At 42.9% G+C, this 22,760-nt stretch overlaps 1 protein-coding gene across 2 annotated transcripts; it reads right to left on the minus strand.

Moving 5' to 3' along the window:
* Nucleotides 1–3,207: 3,207 nt before the first annotated feature.
* RIC3 (RIC3 acetylcholine receptor chaperone) lies at nt 3,208–21,413 on the minus strand. 2 transcript variants are annotated; one of them, XM_077321708.1, is made up of 6 exons: nt 21,053–21,413; nt 14,215–14,459; nt 13,474–13,552; nt 10,205–10,298; nt 6,051–6,199; nt 3,208–4,488 (listed from the first exon to the last, which is right to left on the minus strand). In XM_077321708.1, exons 1-6 carry the CDS (start codon nt 21,207–21,209, stop codon nt 3,992–3,994), a joined length of 1,221 nt encoding a protein of 406 aa, XP_077177823.1. In that variant the 5' UTR covers nt 21,210–21,413; the 3' UTR covers nt 3,208–3,991. The 2 variants fall into 2 exon arrangements, with proteins under 2 accessions (XP_077177823.1, XP_077177824.1); XM_077321709.1 differs by having other exon boundaries at nt 3,208–4,302; nt 21,053–21,412.
* Between the last annotated feature and the right edge of the window lie 1,347 nt (nt 21,414–22,760).

The following is a 22,760-nucleotide window of genomic DNA, read 5'->3' on the forward strand; positions in this document are numbered from 1 at the left end:
ATTGCAGCTTTTCCATTGAGTTGCATGGTTTGGGATTCAAGACCCAAAGAGACACATGATCATATTGTTGGTGGGAAAATGAAACAGTCACCGTCAGTGGGTCCCTCCAATTATAGTGGTCACACCAACTGCAAACCTAGATCTGTGCGGGTAGAGTACAGCAACACCAGAAGCCAAAAATGTGAGGAGTGGTTGGCCATTTTGCATCCAGAATTTCAGATGTGCAGTTTCCAGCAAAACAGCACTGATTAGAGCTCCGTGCCTGCATGTGTGCGCCCACCAGTGCATCGATGCCTGTGCCTCCACCCCCCCCCCCCACGGCATGGCAGTGGCTGCATCGGGCGTGACCAGCTGCTTCTGGCGCCCAACCCTAGCACTGATAGCTTTGACCTGGTTCTTCATAGGTGGGGCAACCACCTTAGATATGAGGGGCCCTCCTGGAAGGAACATGAGATGAAAACCCAGCTTTCCCTCTTTTGTGAGGAGAGGGCCCAGGAGGTGCTAAACGCCTCTCACAGAAACATTTGTTTTTTTAGGGCATAGCACAGCAGATGAAAGCTCTTGTCCACAGGCGCTTGATTTTCATTATCAAGATAAGTTTCTTGAACAAGAGCTATTTTATTGGCCAGCAAGATTTGTAACAAGTATTGACATTTAGACTTCCTTATAACCTCAATATTCATTTGGCAGATTCAGATGCAGTCTCCTGTGCCCCTTCTCAAGTATTCATGTGAAGAACTGTTTGATTGGTTGATTATTTACACGTGTGTATTGAAGCCAGGAGATCCTATGACTGTCCTATTCCTCCTTTGCATTTTCCAGGGTGTACCTCTGTTTTCAGGTACCCCAACCCTCAGCAGTGGCTTTTGGTGATGTAAGGGATATTGCAGAGTGCAGAGGCAACTTGTTCAATGAATGTGTTTTGTTTTTAAATTGAGTGTTCCTAACAGATATCTGTTAAAGGGGAAAGTATTAAGAAACATAACCATTTTTGCAACCCACCCTTTAGGTGTTTCAAATACTGCAATTATTTCTGCACCAGATTTTGCCTTTCCAGAAGTAGACCTGAATTGTGTACTTCCTCTTCCTGCTTCTTACTGGGTAGAAGAGGAGCCAGATTCTCTGAAAGGCCAGCTTCTTCCCGCCCTTCATCTCCCCCAGGCAAGGTAGGGAAGCCACCTGCTTCCTTCGCCTCCTGTGTTGGTCTCACGTTTTAGCTCTCTGCTAGAAGGAAGCACAGACAAGCTGACAGGAAGGCAGACAGTATTAGTATTTCAAAAACAGAATACCAAGGGACAGACAGAATGCAATGAATGTCTTGACTCAGTCCAGTGAGTCAAAGGTTTGTTCAGGTAGTCCAAAAACATCAGCAGGAGGAGCAGATTACAGATAGATGCAAAGTTGTGTTCACAACCCAGGCCTCCTACCCTTAAATTAATATAGGCCTCTCAGGCCTCACTCTGTCATGACTCACAGGCTTCTGCAGTCAGCAACTGTCTTGCTAACATTGTGTGGTGCCTTTTAGATTGGAGCTCTCTTCCAGCTTAATTGGCTCAGGTGAGCCAGGTGGGCTGACAAGGCAGGGAACTGCATCTGGAGGCTGGGCAGAGCAATGAGGAGCTCCTGCAGCAACTTTGGAATCTAAGCCCTCGTTTGTCTGCAGCTCTGTTCCCTCCTGCTGGTCAGAGATATCTGCTTGTTTAACATCTTGCTGGGCTAAGCTCTCATCCAGCTGAGGTTTGGGTAGAGCTGTGAGGTCTTGGCAAGGCTTTTCCTCCAAGGAGTTCTCATTAACAGGATCTGGGCTAACAGTCAGCCATCAGAGCACTCTTTGTGTTTCCCCAGCTTCCCGCTCCCCAGTGGGGCTTAGGGTTTCAGCAGCCTTCCCTTAGGGAGATGGGGGGAAAGAAGGAGGCAGCCTATCCCCAGTGGCCTTCCCTGAGCAGCCTAACCTTTGGGAGATGTGGGAGAGGGGGCAGGAAGAAGGCAGCTTCCCCACCCAGCCTGATTCTTAGGAGATGTGTGGGAGTGGGTGGGCAGGAGGCAGCCCACCCCCTGTGGCCTTTCCTGCCTGGTCCAGCCTTTGGGAATGTGGGTGGGGCAGGAAAGTGGAAGCCCACATCCCTCTTCCCATACCCTTCTTGGCCCGGCCTTTGGAAGATGTGGGTGCGGCCGGAAGGTGGTTGCCTATCCCTCCATGGCCTGAGAAGGTAGGTATAGTGGTGACTAGGGTTGTGCGTGGTGGCATCCCAATCGGCCATTCCAGCATGACACAGCCAGCACCGCACCACGGGGGGGGGGGGGGGAGGCGCAGGCACCAGCACCAGCACCAACTCGGCACACACACGCAGGCTGATTCGGATGGCGCAACACACACAACCCTAGTGGTGACTTATATGGAGGGTAGAAAGGACAGTGGTCCTCCAAAGCAGCTATTTTCTCCAGGAGAACAGAGCCTTCCTTCCCTCCCCCACTTTCTTTTTCTTTCTCTGTCTCTCTTTCATCCTGTCTTTCTCTTCCATCATCTTTCTCCCGTTTTCTTTTTTCATCCTCTTTCTCTTTCCTTTCTCACTTCCCTTCCTATCTTTCTCTTTTATCCTTTTTCTCTCACTTTTTCTCCTTCCTTCTTTATCCTTTTTTTCTTTCCTCTTTTTCTCTTCCCCTCTCCCCTTTCTTTCTTTCTTTCTTTCTTTCTTTCTTTCTTTCTTTCTTTCTTTCTTTCTTTCTTATTCTCTCTCCTTCCCTTCCATTCCTTCTTTCTTCCGTCTTTCCTACAGTCCTCTTTCTCTCTCCCTTTTCTTTTCCTTCCATCCTCCTTCCTTTTATCCTTCCTTTCTGATGTGTTCTCCTTTTTCCATGAAGATCAGTTTATTCTTATTTATTTAATTGATTTATATGCCACCGCTCCCAGAACCAGCTGGCCCTCTTATTCCTGAAGGTCTCCAGGTCCATACCCAGAGGTTGGCTACCCAGCTGGCTGCATATGGATGAGGAGTCAGGAATCAAACCCAGCTCTTGAAATTAAAGTCTTCTACTCTTTAACCACTTCACCACACTGGATCTCAAGACTGAGGGGGGGGGGGACCAGAACCCAGGAAGGTCACAGTGCAGGTCTATGTGTTAGCACCCGTTGTATTCCTGGGTGGAACGGATTTTGCCTAATTTGTAGAGAAATTTTGCCTGTATGCCAACATTTAAAGTGAAGGATAGAGCAAGTGTTTTTATTTTCTCACAGAAACATTTAAGAACCAGTTTGGTGTAAGGAGAAGAGTGTTGGGCAAGAACTGGTAGTACCATGTTCGAATTTCTACACTGCCATTAAGCTCAGTAGTAGACAAGTCTCTCAGCCCAGTCAATCTTACAGGGGTGGGGTGAGTATAGGATGAAGAAATGATAAACTCATGCAATGTCCTGAGCTCCTTGGAGAAAGGGCAGGCAAAAGCAGAGTAGACAGGTTGTGTGTCTGTAAGGCATAGACATTCCAAGATATTTTGACGCTTGCAAGTAAACAGATTGCTGGGATCAGCGGTATACAAGTTTAAATTTAAATACAATAAATAAAATAAATAAAATATAAATAGTGTCTCTATGGTGGTAAAATATAATAAACTGAATCATTAGTAATTTGCCACCCTTTATGGAACTTGAAAAAGCTATAGCCTGAACGGCACCACCTGAAACTGCCTAGCCATTCAAGTTGGAATTTTAGTGAGAAAATTCCTATTTGACTACTTTTACCTTGCAGTGAAGTTTTGCTTCAGCCCTGCATATGCTAAGCCAAAATGAAGGATGTCTGAAAGCAATTCCTGCAAAGGCTATAAAAAGCAAGGCAGTAGTACTGTTGTTGCTTGGCTAACTAGTGGGCAAGGAGCATCAACAATTGCAAACAAGCAGCAGTTGTTAAGCCCCAGTTGCAGCTGGAAAACAATGGAGGAGAAAAGCCTTTTTTCTGCAGGCAAAGATGAGAGTCTGCAAAAGTGACACACAATCCTCACTTTCCCAGCAACTCAAGTCCCCTTGTGTTTCGCTTTCGCAGCATGCCGGTTTGGTCAGGACTTTCATAATGTTGGTCTTTGGATGTACTGTTTTCATGGTCAGAATCTGCTAGCAGCTCCTCTTTGGCCAGCTCTTCTGTTTCACTGCAGCTTTCCGGGTAGAATCCTTCATTCTCTGCTATAACAGCAGGGTCATCATCTTCATAACGACAACAGTGGCATTTTTCAAAGTTCTGGCCAGCCTGACTGTGGCCAATGAATGTGGCTTGTTGGTCCTTCTCTTGTCTTGACATAAGTTCATTATTCACTGTGGCAAGAGCAGACAAAAGGGTTTCACTACATGCACACTCCTCATCATCCATAAACTCCATTCTCTCAGCAATCTCTTCAGCAGAAGGTTGGCTTGGGTCAGGGTATTCCACAAGAACAGTGTCCTGTCTGCGCTTAAAACAATCAGAATTATCATATACAGGATAGGTCTCTTCTGGATAACCTTGGGACATAAAATAAACATGTCTGAGATGGAACAATGACTCAAACATCTTATTAATCAAACTGCTGGATCCATTCAAAGAATCTGAAAATCAGAATTATATCTGAATCCTGACCTCAAATACTTGTGCTATTTATTTCAGTGCTATTTAGTTTCAAGTACATACATTTCAGAATTCAGGCAGAAGACATCATAGTTGAGTAAAATTTCACCAATAGTTACTTGACTCATGGCTGGATCTTTTTCTGTGAGTTACAACGTAGCTTTAGAATAATTTCACATGAAATGGTGAAGAAATAATGCTGGCTTCCTATGTGTTATCCTTAACATACTGGGACTTAAACTGAGAAGACGTTTCCTTTTGAATTAGACCTCCACTTCTTTTATTTTCTGCAGCTATAAGCAATGATGGCAGAAAAGATGGAGTATCCATGAAGCAAAGTAATGTATCTAATTATCAATATGGCTAAATATCTCATTACTTATATCCAGAAACTGGAAGTATGAACAAACATACCAACCTGGAAAATGCCCCGGATTTGCAAAAAAAATCTGGAGAAATATATGTATGTGTGTGTTTGTGTGAAACAAACGCCCTCAGTGGCTATTGCTAGGCAACCACAATAGTATAGCAAGCTTTCAAGACTGGGTTTCTGTTAGTAAAAGGTGTTGGGGGGGCTGTCCCTTTCCAATGCTATTTTCGCCTTTGAGGAATGACTGATTGGAGCCAAGCCCTGGTGACTCACTACCAAATAACTGGGATGACTCACCCAGGCCTGGTTGCTTTTTACTAGACCCAGGTTTAAATCCCTGCTCTACCATGGAAATTCACTGGGCCAGTCACATATTATAAACCTAGCCTACTCACAGGATTCTTGTGAAGATAAAGTAGAGGAGAGGAGGCTGATATAAAATGCATTGGGCACCCATCATGGAGAAAGGTGGCATACAAATGAAATAATAAATATAGCTGAAGATGCAGTGGCACATTAAAGCTACGTTGTTTGGCTGATGGGTGGGATGAAGCAGGGAAAGGTAGGGATATGGGAACTGCCAACAGGACAGAAAGGAGAAAAGGTGTAGGAATGTAGATAGCAATGAAAGTAAAGTGCCCCCAGAAGGCCTTGTAAGTTCCCTACCATGCAACTGGACCTGGCGTAGTTTTCCTGGGTTGATGTTATAAGGCGCAGGGGAGGAGGGAAAGCTGATGAAAGTGGGGCAAAGGAAGGTAGGCTTGGTGGTGGATGAACAGAACAGAACGAATCCAGAAAATGGAGAGGCTACGAGAGTTGCCAGTAAAGGAAAGAGGAAAAAGTGGGGATATAGGGGAAAGTGAGATACCCCTTGCAAGTCCTTATGGGTTCTTCCAGGTATTTCCCAATCCAGAGCTGGCAACCCTGAATTATAAACATATGCTACTACAATCCACAATAGGAGAACTTGATACAACCGTATGACTGAAATTGAAAGGATTTTAATTAAGTCTGCTGTTCAGGCTTTCTTGTAACATGCTCCTCTAAAAATCATAATTCTTATTTTAGAAAACTAAAAGTGTCCCTTACCTTGCCAGTCTTGCATATAAGGCGCCTCTTCAGCCTCTTTTTCTGGGGAGATACCATCTATGAGTTTACCTTCTTTTATGACCTTAGTTATTTCCCGGAGTTGCTGAAGTAGTCTTTTCTCTTGGTCAGTAGTGACATTTTGGGCCCTGCTATGGAATAGGCACCAAAAAACACATGTCAATCCTAGTGATGTTTGTCAGTAACTGAGTTTTAAAAGGATGGTTCTGTCCTAGTGAATCAATACAACCAAACAAGCCTTTGAGTGTACTGAGATAAACAAACAGAAAGACTGAATGATCCACTGTCAATATGTGCCGTGCCCATGAGTGTTGGTTGGGAGGGGGACGGGTCAAAAGAATATAAGTGTTGGCCCATGTGGATGAACCTCCAGAAGGTGGCTGGAAATCTCTTGGGATTTCAACTGATTGGGTGACACATCCATTTATTTGGAAAACACGGCTGCTTTAGAGGATAGACTCTGTGGCATTGCACCCTGCTGAGGTCCCTTGCCTCCCCAAATGCCAGCCTCTCCACAATCTCTGCCCTTATAACTCCATGTATATTCCCACCTGAAGCTGGCAAACCTAGACTCACAGCATGTATTAAGGGAAGCACTAGGGGAGCAGGACTCTTGATATTCACACTGATTATCACTTTAAACACCATCTTGCACTGCAGTGCTTAGTTGGCAGTGGGTTGCCATTCTGATCCTAGATGATCCAAGCACAAAGTACAGTGCTGGAAGAAATGCAGGAGTTTCCACTTCTCTGGATATTTTGCCTCCCTGGAAACCATTGTTTTACCCACTTGTCTAGCTGTACATTATAATGTAGTATGTTTCTTCAGGGTTTGAAAGAACAAGTCCTATATCAAATGGGAATTTAAATGACTAGATAAGTAAACAAACAATGGGAGGAGAAAGCAACACACAAGTTAGTTTATAGGAACTGTTTGGTTACTAGATTTTGGGCTATATTTTTAAAATGGTTTTATTAATCTTTGGTATGACAGATTAACTGTTGTGTCTTATCCAATTCAGACACCAAAGAGAATAGAAATTGCTTAATTTTCAGGATTTAAATGATCCTTTAAATATAGCATGTCTAGGACAGCTAAAGTATCATATGCTAGTGATCACTTGAAATCCCTCCTTGGTCATAAAGTTTATAGTGTGGTTCTTTGAGTGACTTGATGAGCATAACACAGCAGGTAGGAGTACTGAACATATGCACAAAGGCATGAATCTCCTTCATTATATTGCAACAATAGCTTTCATTTATTTAAAATATTTTAAGCCACCTTTCCACACAGCTTAAAGTTCCCAAGGCGGCAAATGATCAAAAACATTAAGTACATCATTGAAATACACAGCATAAATACAACTAAACATAACAATTACACAAAACATATAAACAGGAAAGATGGAATGCCAAATGAGACAGCTAAGTCTTCACTAGCTGCTAGAAGACAATGATAGCAGGGGACAGATATCCATCATTCTGGTTCTGATAGCCAAGAAGGGTCTATCTTGGGTTGCTACCTGTCAAGCATCAGGTGGTGAGGGCAATCAAAGCATGGTTTCCAAAGATGACCACAGTGGTCAGATAGGTTCACAGGAGAGTAGGTTTTACACAGAAATGTAAAAGTAAGGTTTTATTTAACTTTAGCTTTTATTCTTAAATGATACAAAGAGTTTAAGCAGAAATGTTTCCAGTAATATATGCAAATTCAAGATGAAAGAGCTGTTGTTTGTCATCGTGAGACTATGTGATACAGATGGTTTATAAATGAAGTAATAAATAAATTGACCAAATCTTTAAATACTCCCTAACCTTTGGTTAAACTATATTGATCCCAATGTTCAGAAAAAAGCAATCTAACTTCTGAACCAGAAAGTGGACAAGTTTCCATGATGACAATGAAAAGGCAGAGGTCAGTGGGAAGCTAAGGAATGAGGTGGCAGGTGGCTGAATTTAATATATTGACTTGAAATACCCCACCAAGTCTTCAACTGAATCCTTAGTTCGCTTTTATTTAGTGATTAATTTTATTGCACACAGTAAAAGAAACTCTTGACATGGAGCTATAATAATTACACATCGTTTTTATTATATAATAGGCCCAAAGGCATTAGTGGTTGGGAAATAAATGGGAAGAGTGACCTTTTACATATTTCCATCTATTGAAAGGGATCAAGTGACTCATAATTTTTATCACCATTTTGTCCCATGCTGATTAAATATCAGAGAAAGCGGAAAGCATTAGAACTACTTATGCAATTTTCTTTTAAATTAAAAGAGGCCAGCAGACATTCATGAAACAAAGAGACCCTGTCTGGTTTTGATCTCATGGAGATGTACGAAGAAATTCTACTTTTTTGTTTCCAGTGGCTGCTCTCCTGAGCCCTAAGCACAACAGTTGAGGTTCTAACACCTCCCCTCCTCTAAATTGCTTCTTAAAATGGTCATGCAACAGTTTTGTGGGAAGAAGGAATAGAGAGTTCTGGAGATGAAACTGTCCACAGAAAACTAAAGCCATTTTATTCTTGCAAAAATGTATTAGGGAGCTGCAAAAATGCTATTTTAGCTGGGTGGCATAACATTCATTTGAAGTTAGTGGGGCTCAACATATAATTCTGTGCACAAAATAAATGCTAAAAAATGGCTATTGAAGTTTACTATGTGAATCAGATGTATGCTTATTTTATAGACTACTGGGGCACATTCTGAGATATTCAGTAACTCCTTGATATATTTTCTACACACCATTGTGGTAGGCAACAACAACAATACTGTCAGCCTTCAAACCTTCTTTCAGTAATGGGGGCAATGTGGCATAGTGGTTAAGAATGGAGGCCTCTAAGCTGGAGAAATGGGTTTACTTCCCCCACTCCCACATGCAGCCAGCTGGGTGACGTTGGGCTAGTCACCATTCTCTCAGAGCATCCTCAGCCTCACCAACCTCAAAGGGTGTCTATTGTTGGATAGGAAGGGAATGTGATTGTAAGCTGCTTTGAGAATCCTTCGGGCAGTGAAAAGCAGAGTATAGAAACCTTGTCCCCCTCTTTCTACTGCTGCTTTCCCTCCTGTTTCTTCTTCTTTTCTCACAGAAGCCTGTGAGTCATCACAGAGTGAGGACTGAGATGCTTCTGACGACCTATATTAACTTGGGGCTGGGAAGCCTGGGTTGTAGACACAACTTTGTAGCAACTTGTGACCTGCTCCTCCTGCTGGTGTTCTTGGACTACCTCAATGAACCCTTATTTCACTGGACTGAGTCAAGACATTCATTGCTTTATGTCTGTCACTTGGCACTGGTTTTGAAATACTGATGCTATCTGCCTTCCTGTCAGCTCATCTGTGCTTCCTTCCAGCAGAGAGCTGAAACCTGAGACCAGCAAAGGAGGCAAAGGAAGCAGCTAATTTCCCTCCCTTGCCTGAGGCACATGAAGGGTAGGAAGAGCTGGGGATGGGGTAACTTACTAGCAGCAGGACCTTTCAGAGAGGCTGGCTCCTCTTCCACACAGTAAACACCAGGAGGAGAACATTTAAGCCCCACAATTGGTCCTCTTTGGGATAGTGCTTTCTCCCTATTGGTGGCTCATCCCCAGGGTCGGCCAACCAAGTAGGGAGTGAGTTGACTGAAAATTGGCCCTCATTACGAAAGTGCTCTCTCCTTATTGGTCACACAACCCCAGGGAGGGCCAATCAGATAATGATTTCTTTGCATGTAACTTGAACTTTATTATGGTTAAAGAAAAGATAAAGATTTGTTAAATTCCTGTAACAATGTTTTATAGAGCTTTAAGGGTACCACTTTATTAATGCTAAACAGAATAATTTTTTCCTGATTTCTACCTACATCAACAAGTCTACAGAACTACAAACAAGTAGAATCCCCCCTTTAAAAAGCATAAGTGTGCATTCCCATAAAGTAGAATTTATTATTTTCATTTAAACATAGAATAGCCAAAATAGAAAATCAGGTTCAGTGATAACAAAGTAGCTCTCAGTTATAAATGCACAAAGCTAGTTTTCGATATCTTAAAGGGATTTATGTTTTGATTAATATAAAAGTATCTTTTCCTTTGAAAACTTAATTTCTCTTACTTTTGTCATTTCAAAAGGGAATCACCTTATGATATAAGTACATACCTTTCACAGTTGGGTCCCACTCTGTTGATTAATTTTTCCATAGCTTCTTCAGTCTCTCTCAGCTTATCTTGGAGTTGGGCTAGCTCATAATCAGCTGCAACACAAATATGGTCCCAAAATGTATAAGTATCTCCAAAAGCTAGTGCTGTGCCATCAGCAGTAACTGCATGCACACTAATCAAAGTGGAGCCACATGAGCCCTTTGCTAGCTAAGAGAAAAGGTGTAAATATTTTACTCTTCCCAAACCAAATGAAAGGGGGAAAAGAGACTTCCCTTAGACTAGGGAAAGAACCCAGAATGCACCAAAATGTTCATAGGTGGTGCTAAGGGGTAAGAAGATATGGCAATTGGTTGGAATTAATTCAAAAGAATTTTCCACTAAACATCTGGAAGAAGTTCCTGTTAGAGCGATTCCTCAGTAGAACAGGCTTCTTCAAGAGGTGGTGAGTTCTCCTTCTTTGGAAGTTTTTAAGCAGAGGCTAGATAGTCATCTGACAGAAATGCTGATTTGATGAACTTAGACAGAATGTGAGTGGATGGGCAGGAAGGGATGTGCCATGGTTTGTCTCTTGTGGCCCTTTCTTGCATACCCAAGGAATTGCTAAACGCCACTGTGTGATGGTAAGTGAATTTCCTCCAGGCCACGCTGGATTCTGGAGATTTTTGGTAGAGGGATCACCTGGACATGGAATTAGGGCGTGTAGGCAGGTAGTTGTGAGCTCCTGCATTGTTCAGGGGGTTGGACTAGATGACTCTGGAGATCCCTTCCGACTCTATGATTCTATGAGAGCTGGTGTTGGAAGAAATGTAAGGAGACATAATGGTGCTTGCTGCATGCCTAATCTAAAATCTGAATCTATCTCAGCTATGTTATTCATAGTGCAGTATTATTCATGTTTGCATAGAAGCTGATTGAGTTCAGGCCAATGTCCGATGGACCTCCTCAAGTGGTGTGATGGCCAACAGATGGCTGCCTGATTACCATAGTTGGTGTACAAGGATATATGGAGGGAGACAGTCTTTCAAATATGTGGGTCCTAGGTCATGCAGGGCTTTGAGGTTCATCATAAGCACCTTGAATTGAACTCAGAAACAGACTGAGAGCCAGTGAAGCTAAATATAAAGCTCAGGTATATTATGCATATTATAATACCCTAAATTGTCTTATGCTGGGAAGGCTATCCATCTATTTCCAGTATGTGTACAATGGAACAGGAAGTTTATTCTAGCAGTGACCAAGATGTGAAAATACTTATTCTCTGCCACCATTGCATCAAGAGAATCTTGTTCGGCTCAGGAGCGCCCCCATCTCGAGCATTTTAGCTAGAAAATCCTCTTCAGCCAGCCTGTGCAGGCAAAGTCCCAATGTGGGGCTGTACAGCAAGACGGACGATGAACAGACATTACCAGTCCGTACATATATATTCCCATATGAATCGGTAAGATCCATTTTAATGAATCTGAAGAGGTGTGTGTGTGCACACAAACTTATACCTTGAATAAAACATTGTTGCTCTTAAAGGTGCCTCTGAAATTAAACTTAATTCTGTAAGTGACAAAGGAAATCAAAAGAAAAGATTCTGCATAGCTTGCATCAACTACCCAGGACCAAATCCAGATTGACTGGATAAAGAAGGACAAGGAATTGCACAACCTTGCAGTCTCTCTGCAGAAGACTTCAGCCTCTATGTCTTGTTTGTCACTCCAGGGCAACTGATTAGTCATTGTAGGTTGGAATAGATGGACCCCTGGTCTGATCCAGCATGCTGCTCTTATCTATTAGAACTTTATTGCTTGATTTATATGCTACTCCCTCTTGAGGTTGCCATCTTGGAGCTGTGAAAAGGCCCTTTAGAAATTAGTAATCTCCGTCAGGGCCCTGTTCTCTTTAGGGAGTTTGTTCCACCTGGCAGGAGGCAGGGCTGAAAAGGCCCTGGCTTTGGTTGAGGCCAGACATATTTCTTTGGGGCCAGGGATCTGCAGCCGTTTGTTATTGGCTGAGCATAGTGCTCTCCGGGGAATGTATTCAGAAAGGTGTTCCCCTAGATATACAGGGCCCAGACCACATAAAGCCTTGAAGGTAAGTACCAAAACCAAACTGGAATTCAACAGGGAGCCTGTGCAGCTGCTGTAAGACTGGTCTTATATGGGCTCTCCATGGCATCCATGTGAGAACCCAGGCAGTTGTGTTCTTATTGTACTCTTCCTCCAAAGAACTGAGCTTCCCTCATATTTTGCTTAGATTAAGATGAGAGAAAGTGCTCACCTAGCAAGTTTCATGGTAAAGTGAAGAACTGAACCTGGATGTCTGAGATCAACACTTCAACTACTATACCACATTGGCTCTTCATTGATCGTTCCTTTCCCAAGTGCATTAACCTGCTGTTTTCCAGTCCAATAGCTCATTAGGCCAAGTGCAGGAATTTATCACCTGCACCCAGTTAAGCAGTCCAGACTCCAGTAATGACCTCACTCTTTGGAAGGGAAGATGCAAATGTTTTGAAAAGGGCAATTCTTGCCCTCAGTTCTTTGTAACACATTCAGCAAGGCATCTTACTGAAAGGTAAGTACTGTGAATTGGCCCAGATCATTCAGTGATGTCAAGAGCAAACTATATTCAGATCTTTCACTTTGCCTCCATGTACTTTACTATCTGGTGACTGCTTTTTATGTTTAGAATGATACTAGGGGCCAAGCCCATTGCATTCAGGAATACAACAGGTGCTAGATTGGGTGGGTGTATAAAAACTCTGTGTACAGCCTCCCCCCAGGACCTGGAAAGGCTGCAGGCAGCTGTTATGGAATTCACCGGCAGAGGCAACTCTTATGCAGCAGGGATCTGCAGCCTCCAAGCCTTGGAGGGAAGTGGAAGGGGGAGGGGGTGGTCAGGAGTGGGGGACAGGAGGAGATTGGCAAGCTGCTGGACAGACAGGCAAGCCAGTTGGAGGAGGAGGCACTCAGGGGCGGGACAACCTCCGTGTGGGTGTTAAGAACTGAGTGGCTCTTAGACCATGAGATACACTCCTCCTCCAATCCCTTACCAGAAATATATTATGTGTAACAGATAATCAACATTCATTTGACTGGCATTTTTGTTGCTTGATGTTATCATGTGTACAGTATCACTTATGCGTGTGTGCATGTTTGTACACAATTGTCATCATCGTCTAAATCACACCCCCTCATATATTACAGTTCAGAATTTGTTTCCCAAATGAAAGCCAATTTTTAGGTTCATGATAAACACAAGCTTGGAACTCCTACTTACTTATTTTCCTGTTCACGTTGCCAGGTACTGAAGGAAGACATTTCCGTTCAGCTGTTGTGGTTTTCCCCTTAGAAGAAAGCTGTTAATTCAAAATGATTACAAATATGGCAGTTATGATAAAGATGTCTTGAAAAGCCATAAAGAGCAAGTGAGAGCGCCAAATGATGTGAAAAAGGAAAACTTTGAAAAACTTTAAAAGAGGTGGAAAACTATTAACCTAACTTTATAGAAACAACTGAAGTTCAAGTAACAAAAAAATCTGTCAAGAGTTGCTTGGTTCAAATGATAGTAAGTAGAAACTATGATCCCCCCCCCCCCCCCGTTATTATCCCTATCCTTATTAGAATAGAATACCCACTTTAAGATGAGTACAGTTTGTGCAATATCTTTCCTAAATCCTGGCTCATTTGCTTCCTTTTGTGTAGCAACAAAAAATATTTCCTTACTATTCAGGGTCTGACTTCATAGAATCAGAATCTGACACACACCTGTCATATACACAAAGGCTCAGCTATCGCACTTAGTTCCATGACCTGCAACTATGGCACCTGCTATGCCAAAATGAAAGAAAAAATCCCAAATCTGTTGCAAAATCATTCAATTCTGTCCCAATTTCAATCAGGTGGAAATAAATATAAACTTTATCATAACGGTGTTGGTGAAGCTAGTTCAAGATTTAAAACACTTTAAGAGATCATCTTGATGCAGCTGTTACTGTAATACTAAAGTGTTCCCTCTTACCTTAAAAAGAATGTAGAGTATATATAAAAGGATTCCAAATCCATATATTGGTATGACTTGTCCCACAAGACCTCTCCCACCGCCACCTCCTCCTCCTCCACCACTGCTGCCGCCACCTCCTCCTCCACCTCCCTTGGCCTTGGCAACTGCTTCTGCAAGATGGGACCTTGGAAAATGGGTAACTGGTGGTCTGGCCTCTGGAGACATTTGATGTTGCATTGTTGGTGGAAGCCGGCTTGTCTTTTCTAAAAATCAAGGTTAAAAGATCTATTCTGAAACAGGTATCTCTAGCTTAGGTCTTTTCCTCTAGGACATAAATATAAATCTGAATAAGATGTTCACATAATTGTAGGATTTTTTTTACTTGATTATAATATCTACATAAAGATGTAGCATTTTGAAATTTTGTCACAGGCATTGATCATCCATCAATGGACAGGACACCTGATGGGGTGCACCTGGATGGGGTGCAACTGACACCTGCACCAGCTGCCAGGAATTTGGGGGTGATCTTTGATGCATCCCTTTCAATGGAGGCTCAGTTCACAAGAGTAGCCCATACAGTGTTTTTCCACCTATGCCAGGCTCGGCTACCAGCACCCTACCTGTCCTCAGAACACCTGGCCACAGTAATCCATGCAACGGTCACTTCCAGATTAGACTTCTGTAACTCACTCTATGCAGGCCTAGCCTTGTCTTTGATCCAGAAACTGCAGCTAGTACAAAATGCAGTTACAACACGAAAAAACAGGCATTTCTAAATAAATATCCTAACAGAAAAAGAGAGAACCTGTCCCAAGCTATCAAAATCAGTTAACAATATATTTATACAATCTCTATTTTAATGATAAATGAAACAACCAGAATGGTCTCTAGATTTTGTTCCGTTTTCAAAGTAGACCTTTCATTGGTGGTTGTTTCCTCCTGTGATTTTGAAACTTATCCTAGAAGTTTTCAATATTTCAACCAACTCCAAGTTGTAATCAAAATTCTATGCATAGAATTCAGCTTGCAGGTGTGGGAGAGCTTTGTCCAGATACCACTCCCAGAGTAGTACAAAATGCAGCTGCAAGGGTCCTCACTAGAACACCCATATTCAGCCTGTGCTGTGGCAGCTACATTGGTTACTGGTCTGCTTCTGAATCAAGTTCAAGGTTTTTGTCTTGACCTTTAAGGCTGTACATGGCCTGGGTCCTATCTGAGGGACTGCTTATCTGCTTATGCCCCCCTCAGGGCTCTTTGCTCTGCAGGTATGAATCTGCTGGTTGTCCTGGGCCCTTGGGACATTCACCTGGCCACAACCTGGTGGAATGAACTCCTGAAACATCTGAGGGCCCTGACGGAGCTATCTAGGTTTCGCAGGGCCTGCAAAAGACAGCTCTTCTGCCAGGCATTTGGTTGAGGTCATGGGAGTGACCAGAGTTCTCAACTGGTGGGTCCCGCCCCATTACGATCAGCGCCTCTGGGCTTTTTCATCTAGGACCACATATGTTGGGCCTAAGCCTGGAACAGCAGAGTCAAGATTAATAAGTTATACCGCCATCTATTGTAATTGTTGTAATTGTGATTGGAGTTTTTAAGGATTTTACTGTGATTTTACTGTTTATTGTGAACCGCCACAACATGGCTGTCAAAATTGGCAGTATACATTGAATAAATAAATAACCTTAGTGTGCGACAATCATCATATAAATGAATGGCATGAATTTATCAGAACTAGCACTGGGTAATATATGTGGAAAACCCTTAAAATGGTAGATTACTAATGACATCAACCATTTGGTAAGAGAATCATTGCCAACTGAGATTGTTAATAGCTTTTCTACATAAAAAAGAGAAAAGGAAACAACAATAGAGAGGTAACGTAGGAAAAACCAACAGACCTCATGGAAGAAGAACCATCAAGCAGAAGAATCATTGACAGTTTGGAAATCTGTAGTTTCCAAAGATAAATATTTTAAAAAATTATTTAAAAAACTTGCTTCTTTGGCAGTGGCAGAGTTTTCTCGTGTGTACACATCACTTCTTTGGCTGTCAGCCATGAAGCCTAGATTACTTTGCCTTTAAGAGACAGCACTCCCATGTATTGCAGCCAATCCCAACTTGAGAATATCTGATTATTGATGTGGGACACAGCTTCTGGCACAGCCCCTGGGATGGAAATGGGTATGGAACTGATGTTTGTAGCCTCGCCCCAGGGAGCATGCCAGAAAAGGCTGGGGCAGTTGTGGGATGCTGCAGGAGGAGGCCAGGCCACCGCTGCATTGCCCAGGGAGGCCTAGGCTGTTGTGGGGCAGCATTGTAGCTGGGCAGGCCAGTACCACCCCGCCCAGCCAGGGGACATCGCAGGCCAGCGCCACCCTGAAATTGAGGAGAGGGGGGATTGATCAGGGAATCTGGGGGTAGGGAGGCCTTTGGGGGCTGGAGTGGAGGCCATGCAGCTCCTGGTAGTATGGCAGCTGCCCTTCATGCCTAAGGGGGCCAGTGCACAGGCTGCGATGCCAGTATAAACCCAGGCACTGCCCTCCAGGCTGGAGGAGGCCGAGGCCCTCTTGGGAGAAGAGGGAAGGAGGGAAGACTCTTCGTATGTGTTTGTGTGTGTGTCTGGGAGGGAGGAACAAGGGAGTAGGTCAGGGAAGGACAGGGGAGGGGGAAGTGAGGAGGGAAGGGGTTTGTGTGTGCATTTGAGGGAGGGAGAGAGGGAGGGAAAGGGGGGATGGATTAAAAAGCTCCAGAGCAGGTATGTGTCCCACATACCTGTGAGAGCCTGGGTTTTATTTTTACAAGAATTATGATTTTTTGGAAATGCTATCATGATTATTTATACAGGTGTCTCAATATGTTAAACAGATACAAACCTCCAAAATTATAAACATTTTCACATCTTGGTAACACTTTCTATAAAACTATTTGAATAAAACTTCCTGTTCCATTGTATGCATTCTGGAAAGAAATGGATAGTCTTACCAGTGTAAACCAATTTAGGGGATTATAATATACATGGTAATGAGGATATGTTAATTACTGCACAGAAGCACATTCTGTTGTGCGTCAGAATTTAGTCATGTGTGAAAGAGGCCTTATGCACCCCCCAAAAAAAAATTATGGAAGAAACTGTTTTGTGGCAGCTATTTAAGAGAAAATATTGATCTTCAAAGATTTCTAAGAGATGCATAAAAATAGCACCATTTCTTGAAGAAGAAGAAGAGTTGGTTCTTATATGCCGCTTTTCCCTACCCGAAGGAGGTTCAAAGCGGCTTACAGTCGCCTTCCCATTCCTCTCCCCACAACAGACACCCTGTGGGGTGGGTGAGGCTGAGAGAGCCCTGATATTGCTGCTCGGTCAGGACAGTTTTATCAGTGCCGTGGCGAACCCAAGGTCGCCCAGCTAGTTGCATGTGGGGGAGCGCAGATTCAAACCCGACTTGCCAGATTAGATGTCCGCACTCCTAACCACTACACCAAAAAAGTTGTTCAAGATTGTGCATACAGAACAAATATCAAGCCAAAATGTTTGATGCCATATAGATAATACACACACACACATACAAAAGGAGAGAATGGCTGGGGGGGACAGTTTGTGAAAGGACTGATATTTTGATGGGGCTAAATGATACATTGAAAACTATAGAAAAGATCAGTGCCAAATATGGGATCAACGTTTCAGACATTCTTAATGTGGTTAGGTAATTGGGTACATTCCTGTATAGTCATAATGGGGATGCCTACATCAGTTCAAAGACTTCAGACCCAAGTCAGAACTTAGCTAAGAAACTAAAAGGTCACAGCTGAGAACGAAGAAAGATTTCCAGGTATAAAGAGCCCTTTGCTAAGTTGCGGTTGAGAACTAGATAGAGTTAGTCACTGAAAGACCTTCTGGTATGTATCTGAAAGTGAGACAAAGGAAATACATGGTTAGAAAGGCAAAGGCCTCAGCGAGGGTCTTTTGCATGGATGTCTAGAAAATTGGGGGTATAGCCTATAGAATTATTTAGAATAAAAATGCTGCTGAAAGCAACATACAAAGATAGCCTAGAGAAAAGTGAGACAGGAATAGGAAGGGATTGCAAAACTCTTTGCTTCACATGTACATTGGAAAGATGTCGCTGGGACATGCTTGGAAACGAAGATGAAATCAAGTTTTCTTTCAAAGTGGGCCATCTATAATAAATATATATCTTAATGTGACAATTATTGTTATTTTATTGTTTTATATATGTTGTTACCTGCCCTGAGCATTTGGGAAGGATAGGTTATACACCATTTTTTTGCTATTATTAGCATATGGGAGTTCAGAACAATCCATAGAGAAAAATGTAAACCAGGTTCATGTTGATGTTCTTCAACCACAGCAGAAGTGAAGCAAGGCGTAGATATAGGTGCTAGCTTTTTCCTTGCTACCCCTGAGATGACCAGACTTGTTCTTCATACCAAAGTGGCCAGCGTTTCTCATTGATGTAGCATGTTTTGTAAGCTTTTACTTGTTATTTGCTGCTGTTACTGTAGTTTGCTAATGAGTTTAATAAAGCAGTTAGCTTTATAATGGCCTTATTAGAGTTCTGAAAAGAATGTGCAGCACTGTTGCCCACTCAACAAAGCGGAGCACAGCATTAGCTGGCAGGATTCCAAGGATAAAGAAGATGGCAAATTGCTTGGACATGACAATCATTTAAAAGTACCATGGAAGTCTGTATGTCTGTGGATTATTTATTTATTTGGATTTCTCTGCTGCTACTCCTGGGGCTACCAGATGGTTTGATTTGCCATGGGGGTGCTATTTTTTGAGGGGAGCCCCTAGATGTGGGTGGCCCCACCCGGCCTCAACCATAAACCTGGTAGAAGAGCTCTGTCTTGCAGCCCTGTGGAATTGAGATAGCTCAGTCAGGGCCCCGAGATCCTCCAGGAGCTCACTCCACCAGGTGGGGTCTATGACTGAAAAAGCCCTGGCCCTGGTCGAGGCTAGGTAGGTCCCTCTCGAGCCAGGGGCCACCAGCCTGTAGGTATTGGAGGAATGGAGCATCCTCCGAGGGGCAGTCAAATCCTTGCTACAGCTTACTGTGAAAAGCCAAAATTCTTGCACTAATCTGAAGATTTGTGCAAGTGAAGTAGAGTTACTCCCCAAAGTAAATTTTGGAGTTTCCAGGAATGATGTGAATCCAAAATGGTACTCATCCACACTTAGTCTATGTAGGTGTTCAAGTGGCATTGTTTAACAGATGAAAAGAATAAGTAAAAAAGTAAGGATTGGAAGCATGTGTATCCAAAATATATGGCTGTGTTTGCAGGATCAGGATGAACTGCACACGGGGAAGACAAAACATTGCAGAAACAGAAATTCATACCAACCACAATGTTCGTCTGGGCTGTACACATTCCCCCCCATTGTTCTGTATATAGGCTAAAACTAAAAAGGACAGCTGTTGACAGTGAGATGGATGACACAAATGGTGATGAAAACTGGCTGCTGATTTAAAAAAAAACACATGAAGCACAAACAATAAAAGTAATTTAAACTCTTGTTTATTTTATTTAAAATATCCAAAGCCATGAAGAATAAACAAAACAATCATTAACACAGAAAATTTAAAGAACATATAATAATGAACATGATGACCACAAGGGAATAGTGATGCTTTAGTGCTTGGCTGAAGAATTTACCAAAACATAAGTGAGAAAAACAAACGGAATGTAAACCAGTGATCCATCTAGTCCAACATCATGTCTCACATAGTGACCAATACACGTTCCTCTGGAGGATCAACAACAGAGCGTAGAGGCTGAGACTGCCTCATGCCACAGGGCTGACGGCCTCTGAACATGGTGGTTGGAAAAAAAACAATACAGTGATATAAAATAAATATAATGGTATCTGATGATGGCAGCAATACTAAAGTACTTTTTAACTCTTCCAGTGACATATCTCTAAAATTAGAAGAGAGCATCTGCAACTTACACTCTGGCAGGATAAATAAAACAAGATCATCATGTTGATTTGCTGGATCACTAAACCACAGGCATTAAAGCAAGTACATTAGCCACAAGGCTCATTCTTGCAGCAACAAAAGTACAACCACATCTCAGATAAATGAATTTGCTATCGACACACAAAAATAGTGAATCCCTTTTGGTGGCCATAAAAAAGCAGGACACTAAAAATGTAGTGTTACTCCAATCTAAATTCAATTATTTCAGTGGATTTAGATTTCAGTAGCTCTATTTAGGTTGACATTTAATCCTCATACTGCTCATGCATGCAGGCTACCTGTGTCCAATGCAACATCTAAAGTAGATTCTGTAGTGTGATATTTAATATTCATCTAAGTAGCCCTACTCTAACCAGTCGCCGTCTCAGAAATTAATACACAAACGAATAGAACATTAATACTTAATTGCCTCTTTAAAAACAGCTCCAAAGTTACATATTTCCCTGTGTCTAAAACCTAGCTGAGGATCTTCCGACGCAGCCTAGTCAACACCCAATTTATAGCTCCGTGAAGAATTGTGAATATTCGAGTTCAGAATGGTTAGTGACATTACAGCAAACACACAAAAATCAAGAAGTGGCAGACTCGTTTCCAAAAGCTTACGCCAATATAAATTTGTTCAACTTTAAGGTACCATTAAGGTTTATGATGTGCGCATATTAATTTTATAGCCGCAAAAGACCTTCGGAATTGGGGTACGGACCGAAAGACACCCCCTACCACCACCAGGCTCACAATGAAGCGTCAACTAGGAGCTTCCAGCCCTGCGGCTTCCGCAGCACACCGAAATGTAGGCGGCGGCGATGGACGGAGGCGCCGTTGAGCTGCCCACTGAGCGAAGAGCGGCCGCTTACCCTCCGTCATGGCGGGCGCGGTGGGCGCAGGGGCGGCAGTGCTGAGCTCTTGCGGCCGAGACCAGACCCGCGAGAGGAAAAGCTTGGGCAGCAGGAGAGAAACGCACAGCACCAGGCACGACGCTGCGGCCACCTTGCGAAACGTCGCGGGCACCATGATGAACCCCCCCTGCCGCCCAGGCCAAGCTCCCGCCGGCTCAGCCTACAGACACCATCAGCCGGAAATCATCGTTTCTGTCTAAAACGTCACATCCTCCCGTTCTGTAAACACGGGGTTGCGGGGGTGGAGTTAAGCCTCGGACATGGCGGTGGGATGGGAAACGGAGGTGGCGCTCCCTCGGCAGGCGCCTTCAGCAGACGCATGCGCTTTGCTGTTCCCGAAGCCGCTGCCAGGTCTGCTGCTGCCCCACACGCGGCTAAGAGTAGACAGTTGGGAGGGAAAAGGAGAAGAGGGGCGTGGACGTTGAAGTGTCCTCGGACTGTTTTCAGTTATGGGGAGGCAGAAGAAGCTTCTGAAAGAATTGGTTTTGGTCATTTCCATTCAACCGTTATAGTTTAATGTTATTGTGAAAAGCTGAGTTCCATAGAACTGGTTTCTGCGTTTTATGTAAACCGCCCTGAGTCTCAGGGGAGGACGGTACATAAATACAATATGAAAATAAATAAATAAACTAAGATGGTTAGAAAGAGGGATGGTGGCAAACTTAATATCAGTTATTTATATTGTCTATAAGAAAGAACTGCATGTTTACAAGACTGCCTGCAGTAGATTTGAATTAGAAGGAAATCATTGAGTAAAATTATGAAACACAAAAGTGACAATGGTTCTTTAGATTATTATTTTCATTTGAGAAAAAATGTGCAGACAAGGATGACTTTTCCTGAAACTGTTTATTTTTCCTTTCTTATTCCTTACAATAACCATTACAGACTCTTCCTGCTTTCCCCCCAGACTTGAGTAACTAGAAATCATTTCAACTACATTTTCTTAAGCAAAAATGTATTTATCCAAATGTTAAGATTGCTTTCAGACGATGAGAGTTATTTCAAATGGGTTGCTTTTGCCTTCTATCTTAATGGCAGCCAGGAGATACAAAGCTCATTTGTATGGGACATTTCCAGGAGGGGGGAGTCAGCGTCCCGTCTTCACAGCATCTGTCTATTGCCAGTGGTAGCCTTGCAGACAGCCGTTTTCAGCGTCCCGTGGTAGCCATTCAAACAGTAGTCCTGTTGTGTTCCTGTGACAGGACTGCAGGCTGTGCAGCCTTGCCCAACTTGATTAATGCCCCAGTCCATACCTGAGGGGAACTCTGCATCTTATATGAGTCTTTTCCAGTTTTTTTTTCTTGGTTGCCATTGGGTGAAGAGGGCCTAGAAGTTGGATACTCTGGGTCATTTGGATGTAAAAATGAGGAAAATAGTATGCTCCAATTAATTAAACAAACTGTTATAAAGCATCCTTGCTTAAATTGTACTTTGCATATCCATAATCTCTGCGCTACATTTTATGTATGCTTTACCCCTTGGGTAAAAAATGGTGTGCATATAAATGCTTTCTCACATAATCTTGCTAAAGCACATCCCTGCCTATAAATATTCATACTACTGCCAAAACATTTACAAGGTTTCCCCAAAGGTGAAATATGTGTAATGTACTTTGCCTTCTGGGTATTAATATTATCCAATACATTTTGGTTAATATGAATAC

Source organism: Paroedura picta, chromosome 2, assembly GCF_049243985.1.
Source record: "Paroedura picta isolate Pp20150507F chromosome 2, Ppicta_v3.0, whole genome shotgun sequence".
NCBI classification, from domain to species: Eukaryota; Metazoa; Chordata; class Lepidosauria; order Squamata; family Gekkonidae; genus Paroedura; species Paroedura picta.

Coding starts and splice junctions, on each gene's coding strand:
- RIC3 (XM_077321708.1), bottom strand. CDS start 21,209: ATGGTGCCCGCGACGTTTCGCAAGGTGGCCGCAGCGTCGTGCCTGGTG. Junction 14,460..21,052: donor CGCGCCCGCCATGACGGAGG/GTAAGCGGCCGC, acceptor CTTGATTTTTAG/AAAAGACAAGCCGGCTTCCA. Junction 4,489..6,050: donor TTATATGCAAGACTGGCAAG/GTAAGGGACACT, acceptor TTATGTCCCAAG/GTTATCCAGAAGAGACCTAT.